The sequence below is a fragment of the Eptatretus burgeri genome, chromosome 4 (assembly GCF_056783735.1).
Source record: "Eptatretus burgeri isolate ZD-2024b chromosome 4, Ebu_testis_v1, whole genome shotgun sequence".
Classification (NCBI taxonomy): domain Eukaryota; kingdom Metazoa; phylum Chordata; class Myxini; order Myxiniformes; family Myxinidae; genus Eptatretus; species Eptatretus burgeri.
The window spans coordinates 78089612-78113203 of record NC_140964.1 but is presented as its reverse complement, the minus strand read 5'-3'; the positions used below and the strand labels follow the sequence as shown (position 1 = coordinate 78113203).

Here is a 23592-nt window from a genome sequence, read left to right as displayed (position 1 = left end):
TAAATGGGATAAATTGAGCTTTTATCCTCCTTGAGTATGTATTTCCTTTTTGCAAATATCACATGCACCCTTTTCTTTTTATTCTCCTCTCTCCTCACCTCACCTCACCCTTTTTTTCTTTACACCTCCCCCTTCTTTTCTTTACACCTCACCCTTCTCTGACTTCCACCTCATCCTTCTTTCCTGTCCACCTCACGTATCTTTCCTGTCCACCTCATGTGTCTTTCCTGTCCACTTTCCCATCCTTCCAGTCTTCCTCATCCTCCTTTCCTGTCCACCTCACGTATCTTTCCTGTCCACTTTCCCATCCTTCCAGTCTTCCTCATCCTCCTTTCCTGTCCACCTCACGTATCTTTCCTGTCCACTTTCCCATCCTTCCAGTCTTCCTCATCCTCCTTTCCTGTCCACCCCACCATACCCTTCTGTGCTGTCCATCTCACCCTTCTCTCCTACGTCGTCTTCCTCAATCCCAGAAAGTGGGGCTTTTAAAACGGGCACGTTTATGATTAAACGGACACAAATTTTTGCTCCAGGTAACACACGAACATACGCAGGACTCTTTTAAAAGCAGGAACCGCTACGTTGAGGATCGAGGCTCCACTTCTTCTTCCTCAATCCTGGAAACATGGACTTTTAAAATGGGCATCTTTATGATGCTAAAAGGACATACTTTTTGTTCCAAGTAAATCGATTATAAGCTTTCCAACGGCACCATTTTTAAAATGCTACGACAACAGGAACTCTTTAGAATGAAGACAGACACACACACGCACTTCTCCTTTTACTAATAGATTCATGGTGGTTGTGATACAAAACCTTTTCAAACAGCATCAGAGTGTTTTTGGTGTTTGCTAAAATGACTTTCTGGAATCTGCAATGACAAGTCCTCTAATGGCAATGAACATAAAACACATCCATCTGTCTGAGATGAACCTCCGTCTGAGATATATTACCGCATGGTGCGTGTTGTGCCCTGCAGACGGAGTTTGCAATTGCAGAATTCCGACCACACAACCAAGATTTTGGCTCTCCTCAGCATCGGCGAAGGCCATCTCTGCTGTCTGAATACCAAGCATCGAACGAAAGGTGGGCAGAATGGCGGACGCTGCAACCGCATTTTATGCACCATCCAAACAGGAGAACAAATGCTGCCAAGGGAGTCCAAAAGCTGTCGATGCTTTGGGTGATTTGGCATTTTCTTCCCAGCATTATTCAGAGCAGGAATTTGGAACTTGATTTGGATATCACCACATGGCCTATTGTTTACAAAAGGCACCACCAGTGGCTTTTTAATGTGTATGAGCGAGTGCGTGCAGAGAAGGTGGCGAGGTTAATGTTCTTTCTGATAGGACTACATACTCTACCAGTATAAAAGCCCGTCAAAAATGACAGGTTGGAATTATTTCATTCAAAATATTCAGAGGTGAAGGAGGAGGAGGAGGAGGAGGAGGAGGAGGAGGAGGAGATGTTTTGTCGCAAGAAGAAGCATTATGTAAAAACACTACATGTACAGATGTTACCCTATTGTCTTTATCTTCTGGGACCTTTCATTTTGAGGGTACAGCCTCATGAGCATGCCAAAGCCTGAAACCTCGGCCTAGCGTCAGGTGTGCTAACATCTTCTTTATTTATAAGACATCACACTATGTAAATGAACACTCGTTTTACTCTGCGCACGTAGCACATCATGTGCAGCGAATTTCACCTCTCTGTGCCTTGTATTTTTTGTTATTTTTTTTTTTAAATGCTTCTGTGCACTGCCATTGAGGCCCAGTTGCAAGTCACCATCTACATTTCCAAAAGAAGAGACGTAATTACTCTTTAATGGAAAAACTATCCAAACCCGCACTCCGTGCGAAGTTTCTCGAGTGAGGGTTCGTTAGGACGTCAATATATGCAGTGTTCACAATGTGATTTATAGAATTTCATTATATACAATGTTTCTTGTTCCATTTTTTGTGTCAAATGCACCTTCTGAGGTAGCATGTGCAGAAGAGGGTTTTACATTGCAGACGCTGTTTTCTAGGAGTGGCATTATGTCTTTCAGCGGTGACGGTCTGTCGACGACAGACGTAATGACGTCAGCGAATGACCGATGATGTCATGACGTCATTACGCCTCTCAGCCGTGACGTCACACGTCGTCATGAAAACAAATGTAAAAATTAGAAAATTGCCAAAAATTCCCAAACCTGTCCATCTAGCACGATCTCACATAGCCTATGCTGTACATTAGACCACAGAGCACCCGCATGCCGAATGTGGCGCAATCCATCCGGCAGTTTCGGAGGAGATACGTCTACAAAATATGGCTTAGCGTATTAATATAATAATGTTTTACGAGTTGTTTTTTTGAATCCTGAAAAAATAGACCGCAATGAACACACAGTCGTGTTCAAAGATTGGCCTTTAAAACCCTTCTCAAGTCATCCTTTTGAAGGGGGACAGACATCACACAAACAAATACACAAACACATTGTGTTTTATATGGTAGATAATGCAACACCTTGCCTTAAAAGCATCAGAATAACGTCTTTATGGTCTGATCATTTTTTTATCTCGATCAAACCCAGACTAGGCAGCACAAATGCAGGTACAGCTATCTTAAAATAAAGTCAGATGTGGTGATAGGTGAGGGGAGGAGGTGTCCAGGTGTGCCAATGCATGCATATATCAAACAATGAAATTGAACAAAACTGACGCTCATGAAAGTAACATCACAGACAATGGAGAAGTATGTCTCCATTGTCCATGGCTCCATTTTAATTAGTTATCGATCTCCGTGCCCAAATATTTGAACTCATAAACTTGTTTTATACTATGATCATGAATAATCAAAGGGTCTTGACCACCTGTTAAGTGGCGAAAATCCCAAAAAATCATTTCCTTTGTCTTGTTGACATTAAGAACTAAATAAAGACTGTCATACCAGTCCACAAACACACCAGTCTAATTGCAGGCCCCAGGAGCGGAGAATCACCGGAGGACACGAAGGCTTGTTATTTACCGAAGGAGATGGCTTGGAAAAGAAGCGGCCTCGTCTAGAGTCCACCATACCTGAGGCAGCGTACCCTCTCAGCCTGTCTTCTCTTCCTGTCACAGCTGATGGCTCACCAGCTCCCCACGTCAAAAGAGTTGGTGGCATTTTGTCTGCGATTTGAAACGCGTATATTTACATTTTTTTTTTCTCAACTACCTTACGAGTTAAAAACCACCTGATGATATTTCCTCATTCCAAATCCAGATGCACGTTTTCTTACTTTTTGGGGCTTGAGCAACGATCTTTGCTTCAGCAGAAATAAGCAGAAACACCCATTTATTTTGTGCTTTGCAGGACATGGGGTTTCCAGGCAAAGTGGAACCTGTATCTCCGCCAAGCACCGTGCTACCCTCCACAGAGGACCTGGATGGCTCTCCGTCCAAGCTCTCTAAGGAGGAGCTCTTGCAGAGTATGGACCGGGTGGACCGGGAGATTGCCAAGGTGGAGCAGGCGATCGCAAAGCTCCGCAAAAAGCAGGTATCCAATTAAGCTCATTACATTTCTCTCTCTCTCTTTTCACAACTTTGAATTTATAACATGTAACAGAATTCCAGACATGAAAGTTTGTGATCATGTTATTGATAATTGATATAATAAACTGACTTGCACATTGATGGCTGCAATGCTAATGATGTGGTTAAAAGCTGTAAGATAATCTTCAAGTATTTGGACCATCAACAACTTCCTCGACCCGCTGTTTTAACTTTCGCATATTTTGTTCCCAGCAACAATTGGAAGTGGATGCTGCCAAGCCCGTGAAGCTTGAAAAGCCCGTTTCACCTCCTCCTGTCGAGTCCAAGCACCGCAGCATTGTACAGATTATCTACGATGAAAACAGAGTATGATCCTGATGGGGCTGTTGTATTTGATCCTCCTGATCTGGCTATTGCATTTGATGTTCCTGGTGGGGAGCTCGCAATGAAAGGAATCATATGTTCATAGGACTTGTGTTTTAAGTCTGCAAAAAGAGTTTTGTCATTAAAGATTTGCTGTAGGACAGGAATCCTCATGCACAGAACAAAATTGATTTGGTAGCAATGTACAATGACTAAACTTGATGCAACAAACCAGGTTTTTGTTCCAAATGAAGTGTAAATTATGAAATGCATTTGTTACAATCTCATTGTAATATTTTATTCACATATTATTTTATTTTTGGTAAAATTTACATCATTTGAACATCCACCACATTTGTTAGGTTTTTGGTTTTAAGCCTTGCGGTAAATTGCAATGATCTGTTTCATGTGTCATAACAATCTGAGTCCAATTGTGACCCAGATTTGAATGATAATGCATATTGAGGTCACACTTGTACTAAAATTGTTGTTGGGCTGCCATGCTTGGCATTCCCACCTGAGCGCATAGCTTGTTATGGTGCGATTCCAGTTTCAAATCCTATCTATGTACTGTGTTGATTTCACCTTTGTCTACTAATGGTCTTTATAACGTAAAAGGTTATTGGCTTCTATTATTTTTCTTAACGTAAAAGGTTATTGGCTTCCATTATTGTTCTTGTCCCAAGTACATGCTCCACCCTAAGCCTTAGATGTCATTAAAAAGAAAATGTATTTAACCTCCGCTCTGTTTGGACTCGCAGCATAAAATGCTCTGATGTTTTGCCAAATAGTGATGATCAAAGTTGGATGCAAGAAGCATTATTTTTGTGAACTTGTCAACCAACTTACAGATATATATATATATATATATATATATATATATATATATATATATATATATATATATATATACATACACACACACAAACATCCATACATACAGGTAGTGGACAGAAAAAATGGAAACACCTGGGTAAATGAGGGACACCAAGTATATCGAAAGCAACGGCTTCCACACAGGTGTGGCCCATGTGTTAATTAAGCAAATAATATCCCAGCATGCTTCGGGTCATGTATAAAAATGCTGCACAGGACTGGTTGCCTTTAATGATGGCTAGTGTGGGTGCAAGGGGAGATACCAGTGACTGAAAGAGGGGTGATCATTGAGGCGTGTTTGGCAGAAGCTTCAGTGACAGACACCTCACCATGCTGATGTTTCACAAGCAACGATGTCTAAGTCGAAGGTGATGTCGGCATGGAACTCCGAAGGAAAGACATCATCAGCAAAGGGCAACGGTGGGTGGAAGTGCTTACTCCAGGATCATGATATCCGTTCATTAATTTGAAGTGCAAGGCAAAGCAGGTGAGAAACTGCAGATCATTTGACTGTAAATTTCAATCTGGGGCGCATGCAGCCAGTTTTTAATCAAAATTGGTCGGCCGAGAACTCCACAGAGCGGGATCCTATCATCGGGTTGCAATGTACAAACCACTCATAACACCTGGCAATGGACATTTGTTAGTCTAGTCCAGTGGTGCAAAGAGCACAGGCAATGGACTACCGAGCAGTAGATAAATGTGATGTAGTTATGTGAATCATCCTTCACCATGTTCTCCACAAATGGAGGTGTGCGCGTGTGGCGCCAACCTAAAGAACTCTACAACCCCAAGTGCTTGGTTCCATCAGCGAATGGTTCTGGTCATTCTGTAATGTTGTGGGATGCATTTTTCTGCCATAGTTTGGGTGCAGTCATTCCCTTAGAAGGCAAGGCCAATGCCAATGGCTACTTAATGGTATTGAGTGATCATATTCACCCCATGTTGCAGCATTTCCTTCCTACCAGGAGTGGTCTTCCAGGATGACAATGCCCCCACCAACAGATCACACATGGTCATCCAATGGTTTGATGAGTGTCACACTGATGTTATCCATATATCATGGCCTTCTCAGTCACCAGATCTGAACCCACTCGAGTATTTTTTGGATATTCTGGAATGATGCTCGAGACAGCGTTTTCCACCTCCATAAAACAGGTGTGAATTGATTGGCTTTCGTGGAAGAATGGTGCCGCATCCCTCCTGAAAAATTCCAGACGCTGGCAGACTCTATGCCACAGTGCCTACAGGCCATACCGGCCGCACATGGCAGCCCTATTAAGTGACTTTACATTGGTGTTTCCATATTTTTGTCCACTACTATATATATATATATATACATATAAAATTCGAACCATAAGAATAATGAAATGGGATACAACGATGTGGTTTGCTGCATGTAAAAACATTTTGCAAAGGTGTGTGTGTGTGTGTGTGTGTGTGTGTGTGTGTGTGTGTGTGTGTGTGTGTGTGTGTGTGTGTGTGTGTGTGTGTGTGTGTGTGTGTGTGTGTGTGTGTGTGTGTGTGTGTGTGTGTCCATCCATCCCGAGTTCCTCAAAAGCTGTGCTCATGTTCAAGGTGTACTGTTGTAAATGAATTGCTTTTATTTGCAACACTATACAAAGACTAAGCTGATTGTTTTCATTGGCCAATGTGTGTTTTTTTAACGTTCCTTTCAGAGAAAGGCTGAAGCTGAACACAAGGTTTTGGAGGGACTTGGACCAAAGCTGGAGCTGGTTCGTGATTTTTTTGCTTGTTTGTTTGTTTATTGTGTCTATTTTTTTTAATGTGCCCTCATTCTATTTTTTTCAATTCAATAACATTGATTTCCTCCTTCAAATTCAATACAGTACAATGCATGAAAACAGTAACAGAAAGCTGCGTGAGTCCCAGAAAGCAGATTGCTTGTGTTGGGCACGTTGAAAGAGACGCAAAATTACATGTAACAATGCAAGGACAGGATTACCAAGCAGAGGGAACTAGAACAGCACTTGGTAGAATGCATACCTCCACCAGGCTGAACAGTTTACATTTTGAATCCCACTAATCAGCTAGATCTGCATCCGTAACATAACAAAAATCTAATCATCTTGTTCTTGTCTCCCCAAGTCATCCACCAAGTTTTGTCATAATCCATCCACAACTGTCATGTTATATTGCATATCATTTTGGCCCTATCTCTCAATTATGAAGGAGGATTAGGAGATTGGGACCATACTCTGTGCATGAGCGTTGGTGCTACCGAAGCAGTCTTTTTGGCTATTAGGTACAATCCTGGACGGGTTGCCACTCCAACACATGACACCAGCAAGCTGGCACTCATTTTGCCGACCTCGGAAGGATGACAGGCCGAGTTAACCCCACCTGGTATTAATGAGCGGAGCGGGATTTGAACTCAGGACCCCAGGATCCAAAGCCCACCACCCTAACCATTAAGCCAACACCAGGCATAATTATGAAGAATCACTGAGAGATTAAAAAAAATCCTCTTTGCCGAATGCGGATCTTCACCAAAATCGAATCAATTCTTCCTTGTCACACACCCAACTTGCCCACCAAGTTTCGTCCAAATCTGTACACAACTTTTTGAGATATCCTGCTCACAGACAGACAGAGACAAACAATCAGACAGACAGGGGTGAAAATACAACCTACATCCACCTTCTGTGGCAGAAGTTAGAAGCCACGATACAAAGTCATGATACTCCACTACCTCTGAGAGATGTTATGGAACTCGGCAGTCTTTTGGTTATCTCAAATCAAGCTGGTTGAATCGGTATAAGCAGTCTGGGGATTGTATTTGACCTCAGGTCTGCCCTGTTCATATGATCAGCTCCATTATTTTCTGTTAACAGTGTGATTGTACCTTATTCTTGATAAATCCATCTTTTATCTACTCCTGTGTGTGTTTTTAACTATTTTTCCGATTTGCTTGCAGCCGCTGTATAATCAACCGTCCGACACGATCGTCTACCATGAGAACATCAAGACGTATGTTTTGTTGTGTAGAGCCCTACATGATGGAAATGTAAAGCTGAAATTGGCGTTAGTGGGTTGAGAACAATTGATTAATTCCTGAGCCGTATTATTATTATTATTATTGTTATTATTATTTTTGGTGTGTTTAGAACAAATGATTTATGCATGAGTGGTGTGGTATGTTTTGATGTGTGTTGAGTGATTAATACTGAGCCATGGGGTTGCTTTTGGTATGTGTGTATGTGTGTTGAAAAATGAATATTACCTGAGTGGTTGGGTTTTTTGGAGGGTTTTTTTTGATACATGGTCAGGGCTCGTCGAAAAGCTCGAACACAGAACAGACCAGGACACCACATAACAAAAGGGGACAGCATGAGAAAGGGGAAATGCTAACAGCAGGGCGGAGGGAGAAAGTAGATGGAGAACTACAAACAGGGGATGCAGGTAACGATGAGGGATAGGGGAGAACGTGAAGGGTCCACAGCATGGATACACAAGGAGAATTTTAGGAAGGTTGAGGGGTGGTTTAACTGGTGTAGAAAAGATCATTTTTGGATGGGGGATAACTTGAACAGCTGTCTTGAAGACTTGGAGGGAAGTATGAGAGTGGTGAAGGTGGTTCCACAGGTGTGAAAAAAGAGGAATAAATGAGTGGAGGTGAACAATGGTTCTGGATTTAGGCAGTTTCACTCTGAGGGGGTTGCTGGTGGACTGCGTTATGGTGGACAAACCATGGAGAGGGCACAGGGTGCAATACCAGCAATGAGGCGGAAGAATACGGAGAGACCACCAAACTGTCGGCAATGGCGAAATGATAGGTCCATAGACTCGGCTTCATCGTGAGAGATTCCAATGATCTTGAAAGCCTTGGTTTCCATGGCGTCAAGCTGAGCAAGATGAGGCAGGGGAACCAGCTCAGAGGGGAGAGGAGTACACCATCAAGCTGCGGATGAAAGCCTTGTCGGTGGATAGAAGCCTAGGCATACCAAGGAAGGACTTTGAATGACAGGATGCCCAGTTGGCTTTTGACTTTGGAGACAAACTATAAAATGTGGCTTCCCAAGAGAGATCATGGCAGAGAGTGAGACCCAAGAGTTTAAGTGACTGAACCTCTTCCAGAGGCTTGTTGAGAAAGTAGATGGAAGGGTTTGTGGTACGGTCCTTTCAGAGAGAGATAGAGATAGATTTCTTAGTATTGGAAGACATATTCCAAGTGTTTGACAAGTTTGTGATTTTGGCAATGTCTGAGTAGAAGGAAGAGGCTGCTGCCTGTCTGTCAGATTGATGAGGGATCTCTCGGCAGAGAGTGTAGTCATCACCAAAGAGATAGAGGATTTGCCAGCGAGTCAGTTAGATCATTGATGAAGATTTAGAATCAGATGGGGCCGAGAGCACTGCCTTGGGGTACTCCAGCCTTGACAGGGAGAGGAGATGAAAGGGTTCCATTGAGAGCCACACCTTGTCTATGAGAGGGGAGGAAGTCAGTAATGCAAGAGTGGAGTTAGCCTTGGATTCTATAGGCAGACAATTTGGAGAGCAAGGTGGGATGCCAAACTGTATCAAAAGCTCAAGGTATGTCCAGAGAGATGGCCCTCATCTCATGCCTGATATTGAGGGCCTCCATCTATTGTTAGGGGAGTAGAAGTAGCATATCCAAGGCAGAGTGACCAGGTCTGAATCGGAATTGATGATCTGAGATGAGGCTGTTTGAGAAAAGGAATGATTTTATGTCAACTGCGATGATGGATTCCATGATTTTTGAATGGAAGTAAGCTAATTTGTCTGTAGTTAAGGAGATCCGTTTTTGTATACCTTTTTATGTCTCTCCTGACGAAGTTCCCGGAGGCATTATGTTTTCGAGTTGTCCGTACGTTTGTCCATCCGTCTGTCCGTCCCTGCTAATTTTCTGTTTTCTCTGCAACCACTTATCCAATTGACAAAATTTTCACTATAGGTGCAACTACTCATGTGGAATGTAATGATAATTATGATGTCGTAGGTTACATGGTGTGGCTGCCATGTTGGAAAAAAGAAAAAACTTTGGACCTCCATCTCCAAAACTGCTCCACAGAAAACAATTGAAACTTGGCAGATGTCAAGTACTCTTCATGGGAAATGTGATTTTTTTTATGATGTCAGAGATGGCTTCATTATGACGTCATCATTGTATATATTGAACGCTTTATCCGATCAGTATAAAAAATTTTGAATGTCATCCAGGGTTAAATTGTATGGGGGGGGGGGGGGAATTGATGATGTCACCGGTCATGTGGTACAGCAGTCATATTTTTTAACATTAAAAAAAACCTTCATAAACCCTCTTCTTAAAGACGGCTGAACAGATCGAGGCGAAACTTTACACGTGTGATGAGGGACAAAAAGTTATCCACCTATGATGTCATAGGTCCAATGGTTTAGCAGCTCTGATGTGTTTTTTGAAGAATAAACCTTTAAAAATCTTCTCCAGAATGGTTTGACAGATCGAGTGGGAACTTCACTGACATGTTCCCCAAGCCTTGGGGATACCAGGGTGTTCACAAATAATTTATAGGTCACATGGTCTGACAGCCATTATGGATTGAACGAAAATCTTAAAATATGTATTTCACTGAAACCACTTCATTGATCGACTTGAAACTTCACAATTATGATGTCGTAGTCATGGGGAATTTATATTTTTAAATTTCAACCTGATTGGACACATGGTCTGGCAGCAAGAATTATTTAATATTTTGCGTCTGGGTTCAGGGATTAAAATCAAACTTGGTGCAAGTATGTATAATGTAATAATGTGGGCGGAGGCATATCTGGTGACGTCGAAGAGTGCCCTTCTCGTGTTGATGCGTTGTTTGTGTTATGATATCAAATGATTAGTACCTGAGTGGTTGGGATGGGTGGTTTGGTGTGTTTTTGGAATGTGTTGGTGTGTTGAGAAATGATTCATACCTGTGTGGTGGAATCTTTTTTTTTTGGTGTGTTGTTTGTGTGTTTTCATCAAATGATTTGGACCTGAGTGGTTGGGCTGGGTAGGTTTGGTTTGTTTTTGGTATGTGTGTTCGTGTGTTGAGAATAAGTGATTAGTACCTGTATTGTGGGGTTTTTGGGGTTACATTTTTGATGTTCCATCCTTGTACCAATCCGCCAGTCCTGCTGTTCTCATGTACCTTTCATCTCAATCTTTGCAGTAACCAGATAATGCGGAAAAAGCTGATTCTTCACTTCAAAAGGAGAAACCATGCTCGCAAGCAGAGGGTGAGTTTAAACCTTGATTCATTTCTGTTCACTTTTGCACATATGCTTCAGTGATAACACAAATGACAACATTACAATTGATGGCTTTACACTGGAGATTTTAGGCCAATTATTGCTTTTACTTTCCTTTTATTTCAAATACGGTCATCAAATTGGGAAATATCTGCACATATTCGTTGTAAGTAAACAATTATTTTCAACTGTTGGGTGGAAATTTCACATATCGATGAACTATTTTTACTCTGTCCTAACAAGTATGATTATTTTACATCTCTGGAGGATCAGATCAAATGCAATTAATAACCTTCCACATTTGGGAATGAATTTTCAGAATAGTTTTTTTAATGACCCACGTGTGTGTCTAGTTTTGACCCAATTAAGAGAGTTGAGGATCATCACCCATGGATAATGGAGTTTTACTCAATGGTTTTACTCAATCATAAGCATGGAATTAGGAAAAGAAAAGTGGCAGGAGTGGATTGAGTCTAATGGGAGGTGATTGTGGGGAAAGAGAGATCTATGCTCATGGGTGGTTAAGGGGAGGGAGAGACAGGTGAGTGGGAGGTGATGAGTTGGGGTGTTACAGGCGAGTGTGAGCCATCCCAATTGCCTTATTGTTGTCCCATGTATTCTTTCCCCCCTATTAAAATGTATTCCATCTACCCATATAAAATTCAGTGTGTATTTGTCTTTCCCCCTTCATTAGGACAATTTGAGTATGATTTTAACTGTGCCAGTCTTTCAACACAACTGCAACTGTGTTGACTGTGGTATGTTTTTTTTTTTTTTGAGGATAAAAGCACTCGAAAAACATCTACCATATAAAACACAATGTGTTTGTGTATTTGCTTGTGTGATGTCTGTCCCCCTTCAAAAGGACGATTTAAGAAGGGTTTTAAAGGCCAATCTTTTTACATAACTGTGTTCACTACGGTTAATTATTTTCAGGATAACAAAACTCGAAAAACATTTTCCATTAAAGAGTAATTGCGTCTCTTCTTTTGGAAATGTCGACTGAATTGCAACCGGGCCTCAATAGCAGTGCACAGAAGCGTATTAAAAAATAACAATACATACAAGGTGCAGGGAGGTGAAATTCGCTGCATGTGATGGGTAACATGCACAGAGTAAAATGAGTGTACATTTACATACGTGGGATCTATATTAATAAGTGCGTGTGTGTGTCTTCTCCATAACTCCAAAAACCACTAAACCTAGCAGCCTGAAACTTTGCATGCATACAAATGCAACTCCAAGGAAGTGCAAGAATGAAAATTGGGTGTTGGGGTTAATTAAAAGACCCCTTTTGAAGATAATTAATGGCATTATTTAATTATATCCTTCTTCAGGCGATCCTTGGCCACCTCGCTATCTGGGTCTTAAGGCGTTTCCTTGATTACCTTGCTGGGGTCTGAAGCTGCCATGTTTTTTGGCCTTCTCAACCATGGCCTTGACTTGGAACAGGCCGCAACGATTTCTTAACGATGAAGTTGTTTTTTTTCACTTTCTTCACTCGTATTATCGAATGCTTGTTCATCACAGCTATAAATCGCTGGGTACATTGCAATGCTTACAAACACCCGGAGACGTCAGCAGTCGTTGCTTTATTTAATTTCTGCACATGCAATCACCACGAGTATCTCTCAAATTAAGGAGAATGACAAAATTTAAGCTCCAGAATCGAACTTACAAGCTGTTCCGACTCCGAGAAAAGTGTTCATTTGTCCAATTCGGACATATTTGACATTTTGGGCATCTCTGGGAGGTGTATGTTTAACGTTGGCTAAGCGTGTGCCAAACGAGCCATTTCTTATCAACCGTTTCATTTGAGTGCTTAAGCCACTTGACAAGCGCTCTGCAAGCTGCTTGGTTGTTTGTTTCGGTGAAAGTATCTGTGCTCTTATGGGAACATCGATAAGACAGATGTACGTTTCCGCCTGTGTTGGGCCTTGCGGTGCCGTGCAGTTGGTGCCTCGGGAGTTGTCTTATCCATTGAAAATGTGCAATTTTATTTTTATAGGACATCGTTTTGTTTTTACCTCTTTGTGCATTCTCCTTTTAATATAATCCATCCCTCACTTCCACATTGACACACACACGTGTGTGTGTATATATATATATATATATATATATAAAACACGTTGAAGGCATGACTATGAAAAAAATATAAAAACAACGTGGACACGTTGGGTGTATGGCAAGGACGAAACAAATTGATTCGATTTTGGTGAAGATCCAAATTCAAATCTGAATGTGAGAATTATTTAGTTTTTAAAGTAATTCTTCACCATTGAGAGATAGGGCCAAAATAATATATCGCATGATATTTCAAAAATGTACTGGGCCCGATATGTTCTCGTGGATCAAGAATTATGTGGCGGAGGTATCCCCTCTATCGAGTGCCCTTCTAGTTAATACTGCAACTCCCTTCTAGTGAATACATGGGACTTATTTTATGAAGCCATATTCAATCTTTTCCATTAATGATTAAAATCTGGCATTTTTTATGAAGGCTCAGAAGGAAGCCAACAGACAAGGCTTTTAAAATGGAGAAATGACAACATTGTAACAGTTTGTAACGGAAATCACATTATTCATGAGCATGTCTGAGACAATGGAAGTTCTACTCACCAGCTCAGGCGCACAGGACTGTTGTCCCGTGGAGTTGTGCGTTTTGACTTGTTGGGTGTTTGGTAGTTTCCTATTCACCGTTATGCCATGATCATAGTATAACAATAAAATTTAGCCACAGGCCTAGTGTATTGTCGATTGAGATTCTGGCACTAAGCTGGCAATGATAGGAGGAAAATTTTTTTTTGTATCCATGGTTAAGGCTCGTAAAAGAGCAAGAACACTGAACACATCAGTACGGAACAGTAGAGAGAGAGAGAGAGAGAGAGAGAGAGAGAGAGAGAGAGAGAGAGAGAGAGAGAGAGAGAGAGAGAGAGAGAGAGAGAGAGAGAGAGAGAGAGAGAGAGAGAGAGAGAGAGAGAGAGAGAGAGAGAGAGAGAGACAGAGACAGACACACAGAGACAGAGACAGACACACAGAGACAGAGACAGAGACAGAGACAGAGATATATATATATATATATATATATATATATATATATATATATATATATATATATATATATATATATATATATATATATATATATATATATATATATATATATATATATATATAACATCAACAGCAGGGTTGAAGGACAAAATGGAGAGAGACTTGGACAAATATTGGGTGTGGAGAGGAATGAGGTGTAGGGGGTGGACAAGATGGATACAGAAGCAAACTTTCAGGAAGGAAAAACTGGAACTTTGGAAGGAAGTGGGCTTGGGGTAGGGGTGGGGGAGGAGTTAACAAGAAAATAATTGATCATGGTTTTCGATGGTAGGTGATCTGAGATGGTAGTGAACAGCTGTCTTGTCGACTGGGAGAAAAGAATGAATTGAAGAGAATGTGGAAGTTTTAACGCACAAGTGAGAAAAAAAGAGGAACAAATGAGTGGAGGTGAGCAGTGATCCTGGATTTAGGTAGTTTCCCCAGAAGGGGATTGATGGTGGACCGCACGCACCCTGCAGAGACCTTGGGGGGTGGGGGGGGGAGGACGGGGCAAAGTACACAAATAGCAGAGTGTGGAAGACCAGGTAGAAGATAGAGAAATCACGAACCTGTCTGCGATGACGAAGTGATAGGCCCATAGACTTTGCTTCATCGCGGGATATTCCAATTATATTGAAGGCCTTGGTTTCCACAGCATCAAGCTGAACAAGATGTGAGTCAGGGGCACCAGCCCAGAGGAAGAACAGTACTCCATCAAGCTGCGGATGAAGACCTTGTAGGTGAATTGGAGTTCAGGACTTTCTACGACGCAGCATGCCCAGTCGGTGACTGGCTTTGGAGGCCAACTTTGAAATATAGTTTGCCCAAAAAAGATCATGGCTGACAGTGAGACCCAGGAGTTTGGGCGACTGAACTTCCTCAAGACGATTGGTAACCTTTTGGACCCTGAGCTGCTTGGATTTTCGGCGTCCCCACCCTGGGCTTCCTGGAGAAAAATCCGGCTGCTCGGTTATCTGGAGGTTTGAATAGCAGCCAGTAAAACGGCCGCTAGGGTTCAAAGGGTTAAGAAAGTGTATGGGAGTGTTTGCCAGACGGCCCTTTTGGAGAGACAGTGTCAGAGTGTGAGATTTTCAAGTTGAAAGACATTTCAAGTGTTTGACCAATGTAAGTTTTTGTCAAGATCTGAAGAGAGGGAATAGGCTGCTACCTACCTATCTGAAGGAAGAGTGATATCATAATAGAGGGTTGAGTCGTCACCAAATATATAATGGGGATTTAGATCTATTTATATTGTCCCTCTCGGGACTGTGCTCTGCTGACGAGCACCCTGTGTACGCTCGATATGTTTACTTTGGTGCAGCAGTTGCATTTCTGCATGACACTTTGCTGCCAACATGTGAATGTGTAGTTGCTTTCCTGACAAACGCCTGTGCTTGAGCATAGCAAGCAGAAATAGTCTGCAAACTGGGCCTGTTTGTCTGTGCAAGTAGAACGGAAATGAATTATTTGTGGACGGGCTTGGGAGCTTCATGCACAAAAACACCAAATGAGGTGGTCATTTTCAAATATTTTGGTACATAAGTTTAAGGAAGCATTTCGTTGTCAGCATCAAATATTTTGGTACATTGTGACCTATGAATGAAAGGGGAACAGATATTTAACAAACCAATCTCTGAATGAACTGATATTTGGCTTTAAGGTGCTGTCACACCTTGACGATTTTGCCAGCAATGGCAATGTATAAAAATGTATGTAAAACGTTGGCGTACGCTGAAATTTTGATGTTTTTTTTTTAAGTTTTGGTCGTATTCATAACATGTTGATCGTATGCATAACATATTAGTAACGGGCACAGCACGTTTCGTTGTCTTATAAATAACTTGTACCAACGAATGCTTAGCCTGTTGTCGGCGTTCACAACCTATGCCCAACGATAGTTTAACTTAGGCATAGCGCGCTGCACGTATCGCCACGAACTCGTGGCGTAGCCTGTTAAAAACCTGCCGCACGCCGATTTAAATCATAACCGCCTGAAAATTGAAAGTGTCAACCACGCAGTCACACCTTGACGATTTAGCCAGCGTATGCCGACCTATGAAAAATTTGCCGAACCAAGCTGGCACACATCGAATACGTTATGGGTAAGTTGTGTATACGTTAAGAGCATGCTGAAAAACGATGAAGTGTGCTGTCATATTTCGTGGTACGTCTCGTACGTCGTGAAATTTCAAGCATGCTGAAAATTTTACGACATACTCACCGTATGGCTCACACGTTCCGCTACGCTGGGAATAAGTTGTAGGCACGACATGCGATCGTTGACCCACGTCGACACAAGTTCCTTGCAAGTTACTCATAAGTCGAAACACGTCGAGGTAATGTTTAGCATACCCGAAACTTATTTTCTCCGTTAAGGCACATTTTCTTTTTTTCTCCTTGGCTCCGTGAAGGCACGTGATGAAATATCTGAAGTTGTTGTTGTTGTTGTTGTTTTTTTGTTTCTTTTTTTTTTTTAGTCCATCACGAATTTTAAAATATATTCGGACATTTGCTTTTAAGTTTCGATGTCGACGTGACAATATCATCAAACAGAAAATATTCACAGAGGAGGAACTAAGAATAAGACATGAGCAAACTGAAGAGGCAATCAGACGTGACGTAACGGCACGTGATGAAATATCGGAAGTTATTGTTGTTTTTTTTATTTTATTTAAAAAAACGCTGCCAATACGCCATTATACGGTAGCTGTAAATTAGAAACACGTTCAGTAAGTTCTGTGGTCGTCCGGAAGACGTCAATCAAATACGTCTACATACGTCAATATGCGTTGGAGGTACGTTACACATAGGTTCAAAGCACGTTACTCATAGGTTAGAAATAAGTTTTGGGTACGCTAAGCATTACCTCGACGTGTTTCGACTTATGAGTAACTTACAAGTAACGTGCCTCGACGTGTGTCAATGATCGCATAACGTGCCTCGATGTGTGTCAACGATCGTGTAACGTGCCTACAACACGTTACTCATAGGTTATAAATAAGTTTCGGGAATGCTAATCATTACCTCGACGCGTTTTGACTTATGAGTAACTTACAAGTAACGTGTGTCGACATGTGTCAACGATCGCATAACGTGCCTACAACTTATGGCCAGTGTAGCAGAACGTGCGAGTCATACGCTGGCATGCATCATAAAATTTCAAGCATGCTAAAATTTTAGGACAACTGCAAAGTACAACGATGAAAGCCAGCGTACTACGACGTATGGCAGTGTTTTTCAGCGTGCTCTTAACGTATACAAAACTTACCCAAACGTATTCGACGTGTGCCAGCGTTTTAGACAAATTTTTTATAAGTCGGCATACGCTGGCTAAATCGTCAAGGTGTGACAGCGCCTTAAGTTTGATACCAAGTTGCTTTAAACAAATTCGTATCCTAAAATAGTGCTTGAGGCTTCTTGTATATATTTTCAGTGAATTGATGCAGAGTACATGGACAAAATTTTTGAATACTGTTCAATAATGGTGCGTACGATGACATTTAAATACACCTGCAGCTGTAATTTAGCGATCATATCTGGAAAGCAATAAGTGGAACAGTGTTGGGAAAGTCATGCTATTGTGAAATGTTAATTCCACTAACATGTATAACTTGTCCACGTGGGGATTTCAGGGTAGGGGAAGGAAATAAGTAACCTTCGGGGTACACAATATTATGAATCATATCATTGCCTTGGAGGAGGCCTTGTTTGCTTGTTTGATGTAGTTTGTTGTTGATGTCTTTAAAAGAGCATTTTTGAGGGAAAGGAACTTATAACAACCGTCCATCCGAGGAAAGGGAGATAAACATGAAGTTTATCAAATGTTTGGCCTTTTGATTTGTTGATAGTCGTATAATATGTTGGCCTAATTGCATAAGGAGCGTCGTGTATGTTTACAAATGTGAGGAGAAATTGGCAGCCATTTCACTCCCCCAAAAATTCAGGAAAATATTTATTTTCCCTGTGAAACATGCATGGTTATGTTTCTAGCGAACAAGCAATCGACTTCCCATGAGACCTTGCACGGTATAAAAATACAGTGGTGAACATTTGTGAATTGTCATTTCACTTGAAAACTGCACAAATCATAATTGGGAAGGTAAGCGATAGTCCAGAAGAGAAAGATGTAAGGAAGCCAGTGAGGCCACACAAATCAACAAGCAACTTACTACCTTGAGAAATTGGCCGTACAAAACTGGCACAATTCCATTTTACGTCGATGTTAAATAATATGAAGGATTTGCAGCCACATGAGGTTTCCATGGAGATGAATTTGGTTCCAGAAATAATTAGTTGTGAAGAAAGGTTTGCGAACGCAGACTGATTAAATATTTTTAAGATACCTTGTTTACCTTCATGAAATAAGCAGATAAATAATAGATTGTTCATCGTATAGCCTTTGGCATGGAAAAGGAACGGAGAGGGAATGGAGCTTATGAAGTTTCTGGGAGAATATGTTAGTTGTGAGGTGCAGGGGGGGGGGGGTTGGGGGGAACTAGGCTGCTCTGTGTCAAAACAAACCCCCAATTAGTTTGTTTGTAATATATATATATATATATATATATATATATATATATACATACATACATACATACATACATACATACATACATACATACATACATACATACATATGTATGTTAAATAATAGGTATAGGCAGGTAAGTAAAGTGCAATGGGCAATTACCCCTCTTTTTCTTCTTTGGATAATCTTCAAAAGGCTCTTCCAGCCGATCACAAAGATGATAGTGGGTGTGGAGAGGAATCCACCTGCTTTTGTCATGAATATCTTTGCTTGTTGGCCTTGTGCGTCTCAGCTTGTTTCTGTTTTAACTAATTTATTGTGAAAATGCTTGATAAGTCTTGTGGTCTTGTGCACCTGTTGATTTCCTATCCACTCCTTTCAAGTAGTATGTGTGATATACCAGAGTGCCAAGATCCAAAATTAATTGGAAAAGGGGGTCTTGTGTTGTATTTTTTTTTAACGTTCTTAGCACTCTCACACTTCCACATGGTGACTGAAACAATGGTCTCCTTTGTGATGCACGATAAGAACCGTTAATACCTGAGGAAGATGCCCGCCTTAGCCGAGCTTATTACACAGATCTGCCATCGATGGTGCGATGGTTGCAACAGGAACAGGAGCTGTGCAAGCGTTATGATGAGTTGATGGAGGACTGGGAGAAGAAGGTGGAACGCGTTGAGAACAACCCGCGACGACGTGCCAAGGATGCGAAGGCGCGCGAGTACTACGAGAAGCAGTTCCCAGAGATCAGAAAACAACGCGAACAGCAGGAACGTTTTCAGAGGTTGGTTATCGGTTATTGTATTTTGTCTCCATTTTTTTCAATATAAGAACCAATCCTTTTGTAATTTTCTTTTTTTATCCCTTTTATAGACCCTGAATGCACACACACATAGTCAGCAACAGGTTTGACTTGTTATCTTTTGCAATTTTATTACATTAGTTGTATCCTCAAGCAGAGTGTGCAGATGTACAAACATGCCCACCCCATGACCTCTTATCTGAGAGCCCTCCTCCTTATCATGTCCCTGTGTCGCATCAAGACCTTAGACGTTGCAAGGTGACCATATGATCTCAGCTCACAAACTCCCTATCTGACCCCTGCTTTTAGAAAAATGATGCTGTTTTTGAGAAGGCAGTGTTTATCAAAATGCTTTGTTTGAGGTTTCAAAATTCATGGCCAACGGGAAAAGAGGACATGGGTTGGGGCAAGTTTTGTCCCCTACCCTGCCATCATTTACTGACAGCAATAGGCTCGGACTTGCTTCACCGGACCACGTGAATGGTTACTGTGCTAAAGTGAAACTGGTTATGACAACTGTATTTACCATGGTACACATGTTTGTGGCTCACACTTTGAAATTTGGAATCCTGCAGATGATGTTGATTTGCATCCCGTTTCTTATCCTTCCTCCCCGAGGCAATCGTGCATTTCCATAGAAAACCTGTGAACGCATCTCTCCGTTTACTCATCGTGATCCAAATACTTGATTTTACACTGGGCACATTTAATTCCCTTTTGACTACACCTTTTCTTGGTAGTACTGAGCATCATGCCTGAACACCCCAATATTGTTTGACTGTTTTGCTGATGAATGGAACACTTTAAAGGTTGTATGCGCACGTGTACACACAAACTCGCACTTGAACAATTCATGACGCGACAATAGCATGACAACTTGTATGCATTAAGATCATGCTAGATGCTGAGCAATCATGTGGATTTACAGTCGAAATGCCCATTGGCATTGAACCATGGAAATTATATTTTGCCAACATCTAAGTTTTTTTCCCTAAAGTGTTCTCACCAACATGGTGTGGTGAGAACAGAAAACGTGGACCGTTCAGAACTGAACCTGAATGAGTTTGAATCCCCCTCCCCTCACCCCTCTTTTCATCTTCCCGCTTTACTAATCACATCCCACCCTCCCTCTCCCTCCCCCTTCCAACGTTTTTATATTACAAAATATTCTTACAAATAATCCCTGGCTTGCAAAGTCATGCCTTCATTGGGGATTTGCTGCTATTTCTGTTTTTATTTGCTACGGGGATGCTTTTCAGCAGCAGGGACTGGTAGAGTTGTCAGGTTAGACCCATTTTTATTTGCTGTTGAAAAACAAATTTCTCCAAATTGAGCATCATGGAAGAGCGAGATTTTGTGCAACATTTATGGACACCCTTGGCGAGAACAACATCATTTTTAAGTGCATTGTGGGATGTCATGCTGATTGATATTTTTATCAAGTGCTTTGGGTACAAAAAATTAAAGCTCATTAAAAAATTAGAAGCCAGAAAACTTCTTATATATTTTAATCTGTCTATCTATGTCTGTCTGTCTGTCTCTGTCTATCTATCTCCATTGATATATGGTGTCTTCAGAAAGTATTCACACCCCACAACTTTTGCACATTTTGTTGTGTTGCAGCCTGAATTTAAAATGGATTAAATTTAAATAAAATTTAGTCACCAATTTACACAAAGACAAAGTGAAAATATGTTTTTAGAAATTTTTACAAATTAATTAAAAATTAAAAGCTGAAATGTCTTGCATCAATAAGTATTCGACCCCTTTGCTATAACCCTCCAAATTGAGCTCTGGTGCATCCAATTTCCTTTAATGACCCTTGAGATGTCTCCACAACTTGATTGGAGTCCACCTGTGGCTAATTCAATTGATTGGACATGATTTAGGAAAAACCACACCTTTCTATATAAGGTCTCACAGTTGACATTGCATGTCAGAGCAGAAACTCCACCATGAAGTCCAAGGAACTGTCCGTAGAACTTTGAGATAGAATTGCCAGGAGGCATAGATTTGGGAAGGGTATAAAACAATTTCTAGAGTGTTGAAAGTTACCAAAATCACAGTGAGCTCCATCATTAGGAAATGTAGAGAATATGGAACTACCCAGACTCTTCCGAGAGCTGGCCATCCAACCAAACTGAGCAACTGGGCAAGAAGGACCTTTGTCATTGAGGTGACCAAGAACCCAATGACCATTCTGACAGAACTACAGAGTTCCTTTGCTGAGATGGGAAAACCTGCCAGAAGAACAACAATCTCTGCAAAACTTCACAAATCTAGGCTTTATGGGAGAGTGGACAGACGGAAGCCGAAGCCACTCCTGTGAAAAAGGCACATAACAGCATGCCTGGAGTTTGCAAAAAGGCATGTGAAAGACTCTGAGAGCATGAGGCAAAATATTCTGTGGTCTGTAAAACGAAAATTGAATTATTTGGCCTGAATGCAAAGTGCTATGTCTGGTGGAAACTGAGCACAGCTCATCACCCATCGAACACTATCCCTACCATGAAGCATGGTGGTGGTAGTATCATGCTATGAGGATGCTTTTCAGCGGCAGAGACTGGGAAACTTGTAAGGATAGAGGGAACAATGAACGGAGCCAAATATAGGCAAATCCTTCTGGAGAACTTGCTTCAGAGTGCAAAAGACCAGAGACTGTGGCGATAATTTGCATTCCAACAGGACAGTGACCCCAAACATACAGCAAAACAACACTGGAATGGCTTCAAAAGAAGAATGTGAAAGTCCTTGAGTGGCCTAGCCAAAGCCCAGAATTGAATCCTATTGTGAATCTGTGGAAAGGCTTGAAGATTGTTGTTCACTGACACCCCCATCCAACTTGGCAGAGCTTGAGCAAATCTGCAAGGAAGATACAGATATACCCAAGAAGACTCGAAGCTGTAATTGCTGCCAGTCACTTCGACAAAGTATTAACTTGGGGGTTGAATACTCATTGACGCAAGACATGTCAGCTTTTAATTTTTAACTGATTTGTAAAAAAATTCCAAAAACGTGTTTTTATTTTGTTATTGTGGGGTAGTTTGTGCAGATCGGTGACAAAAACTTAAATTTAATCCAGTTTAAATTCAGGCTATAACAACCAAATGTGAAAAAGTCGAGGGGTGTGAATACTTTCTGAAGTGTGTGTGTGTGTGTGTGTGTGTGTGTGTGTGTGTGTGTGTGTGTGTGTGTGTGTGTGTGTGTGTGTGTGTGTGTGTGTGTGTGTGTGTGTGTGTGTGTGTGTGTGTGTGCCAAAAGTATGCGGACGCCCCTTCAAATTAGTGGATTTGGCTATTTCAGCCACACTCATTGCTGACAGGTTTATAAAATCATGCACACAGCCATGCAATCTCCTTAGATAAATATTGGCAGTGGAATGGGCCGTACTGAAGAGTTCAGTAACTTTCAACGTGGCACCGTCATCGGATGCCACCTTTCCAACAAGTCATTTCGGCACATTTCTGCCCTGCTAGAGTTGCCCCGGGCAATTGTAAGTGCTGTTATTGTGAAGTGGAAACGTCGAGGAGCAACAACAACTCAGCTGCGAAGTGGTAGGCCACACAAGCTCACAGAACAGGATCGCCGAGTGCTGAAGCGCGTAGCGCGGAAGAATCGTCTGTCGTCGGTTCCAACACTCACTATCGAGTTCCAAACTGACTCTGGAAACAACAGCAGCGCAAACACTGTTCATCGAGAACTTCATGAAATGGGTTTCCATGGCCGAGCAGCCGCACACAAGCCTAAGATCACCATGCGCAATGACAAGCGGCGGCTGGAGTGGTGTAAAGCTCACCGCCATTGGACTCTGGTGCAGTGGAAACGTGTTCTCTTGAGTGATGAATCATGATTCACCATCTGGCACTCTGACGGATGAATCTGGGTTTGGCAGATGCCAGGAGAACGCTACCTGCCCGAATGCATAGTGCAAACTCTAAAGTTTGGTGGAGGGGGAATAATGGTCTGGGGCCATTTTTCATGGTTCAGGCTCGGCCCGTTAGTTCCAGTGAAGGGAAATGACCATTTAGATGATTCTGTGCTTCCAACTTTGTGGCAGCAGTTTGGGGAAGGCCCTTTCCTGTTTCAGCATGACAATGCCCCCGTACACAAAGTGAGGTCCATACAGAAATGGTTTGTCAAGATCGATGTGGAAGAACTTGATTGGCCTGCACAGAGCC

At 41.7% G+C, this 23592-nt stretch overlaps 1 protein-coding gene across 12 annotated transcripts in view; it reads left to right on the top strand.

Moving 5' to 3' along the window:
- LOC147028432 (nuclear receptor corepressor 1-like) overlaps positions 1–23592 on the top strand; it is a 319774-nt gene that overhangs the window by 88456 nt on the left and 207726 nt on the right. For 10 of the 12 annotated variants that reach the window (XM_085878838.1, XM_085878839.1, XM_085878836.1 and 7 more), the window contains 8 exons: positions 980–1086; positions 2959–3133; positions 3334–3516; positions 3765–3878; positions 6431–6487; positions 7690–7742; positions 10916–10982; positions 19224–19396. In XM_085878838.1, the coding sequence (XP_085734964.1) occupies positions 980–1086; positions 2959–3133; positions 3334–3516; positions 3765–3878; positions 6431–6487; positions 7690–7742; positions 10916–10982; positions 19224–19396 (929 nt within the window). Of the gene's footprint in view, positions 1–979; positions 1087–2958; positions 3166–3333; positions 3517–3764; positions 3879–6430; positions 6488–7685; positions 7743–10915; positions 10983–19191; positions 19397–23592 lie in introns of those variants that run through there. The other 2 variants (XM_085878844.1, XM_085878845.1) reach the window with 2 other exon arrangements.